The sequence below is a fragment of the Fonticula alba genome (genome assembly GCF_000388065.1).
Source record: "Fonticula alba strain ATCC 38817 unplaced genomic scaffold supercont2.4, whole genome shotgun sequence".
Taxonomy (NCBI): domain Eukaryota; order Rotosphaerida; family Fonticulaceae; genus Fonticula; species Fonticula alba.
The window spans coordinates 1261134-1266914 of NW_009242974.1; the positions used below are offsets into that span (position 1 = coordinate 1261134).

Sequence of the window (5781 nt, forward strand, 5' to 3'; positions counted from 1 at the left end):
TATTGCCTTTCCTCAGGGGGCTGCAATGTGGGCTTTCAGCCTCTCTCTCTCTGTCTCTCGCTCGCCCGAGCTTGTCCCCGGCCCTCGGCCCTCGCCTCCAGGGCACCTTCTCCTGCAACGAAGGAACCACACGCGCATGAAAAGGGCACACAGGCAATCTGGGCACCGGAGTGTCCGCGAAAACAGAGGGGTGTGTAGCTTGGCCCTTTCCGAGTGTACAGCCAAGTAGGCGTGTGTGTGCGTGGACATGCAGTTGCCGCCGCATCGGCGCATATTCACCCCCACATCTGGCGGCTCAGTTTCGGCCGCAGCATTGTCGGGGGGGGGCGGGAGGGGGGAGCGGGGGCCGAAGTGCTCGCCCGCTCCTGGCCGACTGGCCTAACTGACTGCCCAATAAGCCGCGCGCCTCCTGGCAGAGTGCTTTTTCCGCGAATGCACGCTCCCCGGCCCCGCCTTCCTGCCCCACCGGGGCCGATGCCGCCGGGGGGGGGGGGGGGACCCCGCATCAACCGCCGCCCCTCCCCGGGCTGATGGGGGAGCGTGCGCAGGAAAGAGCGCAGCAACACGAGCCGGCGAGGCGACAAGACAAAGGCGTGAAGGGCCGGCCAGCCAGCAAGGAGCCTGCCGGGACCTGGACCTGACGCGCCAAATGTGGGCGCATTGTTGACTTGGCTCCTTGAGGGTGGACTAGCCACCCTCGCAGAAGGCCTGGGTGGGAGGAGGGCCAAGCGACTCCGGGGGCATGCTTGCACACGCGCATTCGGTCGCCGCCCCCCTCCGCGCCCATCCCATTCATCCAACACACACACAGAGAGAGAGAGAGAGAGTCACCCACACGCGCGCGCCCGGACAGCCTCTGGCCTGCCGAGCCCCGCCCACCCACACGGAGCGGGCGAAACCCCGGTCTCTTCGGCGTCCGAAAAGAGTTCGGAGCCCCGGGCGGAACAGGTGGTCTTGACCCCCGCGCGCGTGCGCCCGGCCGGCCGGTCGTTGAGCCGACATTGGCCAGACACATCCCCCCTGGCGCCGGAGGAGGCCCAGCCCGCCCGGGCCCTGCCCTCGCGATGCTTCGGTTTCACAACGGTACCCGCCGCCGTGGGGAGGCCGAAGCGTCCGGGCCGCGCCAACGAACTCCCCGGCCCCGAGCCCCAGGCCCCAAGCCCCGGCATGGCGTGCTCGCGAGTGTGTTCGTTCCCCGGCGCACGCACAGACACACACGCACACACCGGAGGAACGAGAGAGACGGAGAGAGGGACCAGGGGAGGCCCAGATACACATGCACACGGGCACCCGTTTCCGCACGCACACGCACGCGCCCACGCCCCCGGGCACTCCTGACCCCCGGGGGGGGGGGGGGGGGGGGGGGGACCACAGTGCCAGTCCCCCACAACACCGCCCCCCCCAACACCGGGCCCACGCCCCAACCTCCCCCATCCCCCCCACCCCATTCGAGTCCTCTCTCCCCCCCCCCCCCCCACCCCGCCCCTCCAGCTTCGTCGCCTCGCGCGCCCCCCCCCCCTCTCCCCCTCTCCCTCTTCCCATCTCGGAGGCTTCGTCCCCCCCTCCTTTCCTCCGGCCCCGCATCCCTTTTCTCCACCCCAATCCTTCCCAGACGCGCTGACCATGGGCTGCACGTCGAGCAAGCAGAAAGACCGCATCACGTCGGACATCGATGATTCACTGGCCGAGAGTGATGCGCGCGGCGAGCTCAACCTCAAGATTCTGCTCCTGGGTACGTCAGTGTTGCTTGAGGGGGCTCTTCCCCGGCCACCCATCAATTTCCTTTGCAAATCCCCCCCCCCCCCCCATCATGGTGAGAATACCTGATCACCATCCTGCTCTTACACGTATTTGTCCCCCCCCCCCTTCCCCCTCCAAGGCCCCGGTGAGTCCGGCAAGTCCACCTTCCTGAAGCAGATCAAGCTCATCTATGACATCAAGCTCACTGATGTGGAGCTCTCCACTCTGGCCAGCAGTCTCAAGCGCAACACCATGCAGTGCATGCAGATTCTCGTGGACAAGGCCCACCAGTTCGACCTGAGCCTCGGCGTGGACGAGGTGCGTACTGCGCGCGCGCGCACGCGCACGCGTCAAATCTCCCCTTCCCCCCTCCCTCCCCCCCTCCTGGCCACATGCTATTCCTCTCGTCCGAGAGAGAGAGAGAGAGAGAGAGACCTGCTGTCTCCTTCCCCGCACGTGCTCTGTCACTCATCCCCGCGCACCATCCAAATGCCTGTGCATATGCCTGCGCCCCGTCCCATGAACGCCCCCATCCACACGACAGGAGATCGGCCAGGCCATCCTCGACTATGAGCTTGGCGATGACTCCAACTTTGACGGCACCATTGCCGAGATTGTGTCCATCCTCTGGAAGAACCCCGCCATCCAGGAGACTTTTAAGCGCCGCAACGAGTTCTGGATTCTCGAGGCCGCTCCTTAGTGCGTCCCCTTGTCCTTTTTGTTGATGATGCTCTGGCCTTTTGGCTTGCTCTTTTCATCGGCCAGAGGCCCCCTCCCCCCTCACATCCAGGGCTTCTCGGCAAGGACCCCGACACACACACACACACACACACACCTTGCCCTCCTCTATATCATCCTCCTGACGTCCATCCACTGCCCCCCCCCACCGACAGTGGCAACCGATGCGCGCGCGGGTGTGCCTTCCTGGCACGCATCCTGGCTCCGCAATGATTGCTGGTGCTGGTGCTGGTGCTGTCTGCCCCCCCCCCCCCCCCCCTACACCCCCCCCCCCCCCCCCCCCCCCCCTTCGCCCCGCGCGCAGCTACTTCGAGAATGTCCAGCGCGTGGCTTCGCCCGACTTCCAGCCGACCGAGCGCGATATCGTCATGACTCGCGTCGTGACCACTGGCATCACCTCGACTCAGATCAACATCCCCGAGAAGCAGATGGCCTACACCATTGTCGATGTGGGCGGCCAGCGCAATGAGCGCCGCAAGTGGATCCACTGCTTCGATCGCGTCAAGGCGGTCCTTTTCGTCATCAATCTGGCCGAGTGCGTGAATGCCCCCTTCTCTCGGTTATGCCGCTGTGCCCGCCTATTGCCCTCCGGCGTCACGTCAGACACGCGTGTCTTCCTTTCTCCCCCACCCCACACTGACAGCTGCTCCCTTTCCTCGCCCCCCTATCCAAACACACACACACACGCACGCACGCACGCACGCACGCACGCACACAGTTACAACAACGTCCTCTACGAGGATACCCTGGTCAACCGCATGACCGAGGCTGTTCAGCTGTTCGCCACCACCGCCAACAACACCCTCTTCGAGAACACCCCCTTCTTCCTGGTGCTGAACAAGCGCGATCTCCTGGAGGAGGTCCTGCCCACTCGTAGCATTCAGACCTGCGAGGCCTTCTCCGACTATACCGGCGATCGGAATGATGTCAACGGTGTCATCGAGTTCATTTCGGCCAAGCTGCGCGGGATGGTGCACAATGGCGACCCCGGCCGGGTGCATGTCCTGCCCATGTCGGCCTGCCAGCGCTCGGAGATTGAGACCGCCTGGGAGCTCATCAAGAAGACCCTCGAGGAGAGCTACTCGGAAAAGCTTGATGCCTCTCGCAAGTATCTGGCCGATCGCGGCCTGGATGTCGGCCCCAGCCAGTCGTCAACCTGAGTGGCCCTGGGGCTGCCTTGGTGGCAGGACGACTGTGCCTCTCTGGGGCCCCCTCTCTCTCCCTCCCCAGGCAGTGTGTGTGTGCACTGACTCCGGACCACCAGACAGGGCCACCGGCACAGGAGACCGCCCCTGGAGCCCAGGTCTCTCTCGTCCCCCCCCCCCCCCCCCCCTCTTTAGCAGGAATGATGGAGAGGGCGCGCGTGCTGCCCTTCCCCCTTCTTTTTCGTTTTTTTTCCCCCCCTAGAGGACGGCGCCCCCCTCCTTCTTTTCCTGTGCGGATGGAACACCACATTTTGCAAATAAAAAAATTTACACAAAGAAGACCGCTTGCCTCTTGTCCTCGGTCCTTCTTCAGGCCAGGGGGAGCACATAGCCGGGTGATGGCGGGTCTGCCAGAGAGACCGGAGCAGGGAGGAGGGGCGGGGATGGACAAGTACATTCGATGGATTGCCAGGAGAGGGGACAAAGGGACGCACGGAGGACAGGAAGGGGGGAGAGTATACGACATGTGCGTGTGGGTGTGTGGGTGGGTGGGTGGGTGTGAATTCATATATACACACACACACACACACACACGTCTCCCAAGCATGAGGCCTGGAAAAGAGGCCGGCTTAGAAGCCAGACACTCCGATCTCCTTGATCAGATCGCTGACCTTCCCAACCGACAAGCCGACCAGCGACTCGAGGGTGGCCCCGCCGTAGCAGCTTCGGCACCACTGCTCGTATTGGGTGATGCGAGAGATGAGCTCCATCTCGATATGGTGGCTGGCAGCATTGAGCTGGCCCTCGGCAGACTTGGAGAAGTGCCTCCGCAGCGACTGGTACGTGTGCCGGAGGGCCTTGCGGAGCTGGGAGGGCGGGGGATGGGTCACAGTCAGGAAGTGTCACGCGGGGGGCGCCGAAAGGGAGCAGCAGGAGGTGACACTGGCGGAGGGCAGCCCCGCACGCACATCGGACAGGGCGTTCACGCCAGCCGCGCGAACCAGGGCATTACGGCTGTACGTCACCACAAAGCCCACCTCCTCCGGCTTGCGGCCGGAGTCCAGCAAGCCTCGCACGCCGGACATGAATTCGCCCAAACGCCCGAGGGCCCGAGTGACGCAGTACACCGCGTAGAAGTCCAGATACGCCTTGTACAGTTTGTTGGCGGCCGCCGTATACGGCGCCAGGCAGCGAATCTTCAGGGTGTTGAATTCGTGCGCAAAGTGGTAGCAGTTTTCCGCAATCAGAACCGCCGCGTCGCGCTGGCCCTTCTCCCCGAGCGAGACAAGCAGCTGGTTGGCAGCCGCCACATTGTGAAGCACCCCGGGTGGGGGCTCCGGCTCGGACAGGAACAACGGCAGGGAGGAGAGCAGCCGCCGAGCCATGCGTGCATAGTCCGTATCCAGGAGAGCCCGCGCCTTGGCCGCGCGCAGGGCGCAATCCGTCTCCACCTCGGTGGTAAGTTCCGGTGACACGAGCTGCGAATAGGAGAGGTCCACCTCGAAGCAGGCCTCAATCCGGCGGATCATGTTCTTCGGAAAGGTAGAGGAGCGGGGGGGGGGGGGGGGGAATGGGCAGGAGAGATTAGCAAAAACCCAAGGGGGCTCCTCAGGCGAAAAACCCCGTGGACAATGATGGACTGACGCACCGGGAACACTTGGAAGGATTCGAGCATGCCGCGCTTGCGCACAGTAATCCCGCATACCGGAGCGATGGACTGAAGCGAGGCGCCGATCATGTCGGTGTACTCGCGCAAGATGATGTCGGTGCTGAAGCGCTCGATCATCCCCCGAAGGAAGGGCTCATTCACAAGGCGGTACTTGCAAAGGACCTCGCATGCCACCATGAAGGAGACGCTGATGGTGGGGTCGGCCCGGAGGGCATTCTTGGCCAGAGAGTGTAGTGAGTCGTTCAGATTGTCGAACGACATGTCCAGGAACTTTTTCTCCTTCTCCGAGAGTTCGGCGAACATGGTCAGCGGGTTGAGTTTCTCCGCCGGCACCCGACGCTTGGGCTTGAAGAAGATGGCGTAGAAACCACGCTCACCGAGGCAGTACTGGTAGACGATCTCGAGGAAGCGGAATAGGCCCTGGAAGGGAGTGGGGGGGAGAGAGAGAGAGGGAAAGGGATGGAAAAGTGAAATTAGGAAAGGCAGGCG

General features: G+C 63.7%; 2 protein-coding genes across 2 annotated transcripts in view; one reads left to right on the forward strand and one right to left on the reverse strand.

Moving 5' to 3' along the window:
• Positions 1 to 1504: 1504 nt before the first annotated feature.
• On the forward strand, positions 1505 to 3813 carry H696_02808 (hypothetical protein). Its single transcript, XM_009496708.1, has 5 exons — positions 1505 to 1732; positions 1880 to 2058; positions 2285 to 2439; positions 2783 to 3013; positions 3197 to 3813. The coding sequence occupies exons 1-5, from the start codon at positions 1624 to 1626 to the stop codon at positions 3636 to 3638; spliced, it is 1116 nt and encodes a 371-aa protein (XP_009494983.1). The 5' UTR covers positions 1505 to 1623; the 3' UTR covers positions 3639 to 3813.
• Positions 3814 to 4252: 439 nt separating this feature from the next.
• Positions 4253 to 5781, reverse strand: part of H696_02809 (hypothetical protein) — a gene marked incomplete at both ends in the record, with an annotated part of 4472 nt that continues 2943 nt past the window's right edge. The window contains 3 exons of the mRNA XM_009496709.1: positions 4253 to 4489; positions 4592 to 5155; positions 5272 to 5712. Coding sequence (XP_009494984.1) covers positions 4253 to 4489; positions 4592 to 5155; positions 5272 to 5712 — 1242 coding nt within the window. The remainder of the gene's footprint in view (positions 4490 to 4591; positions 5156 to 5271; positions 5713 to 5781) is intronic.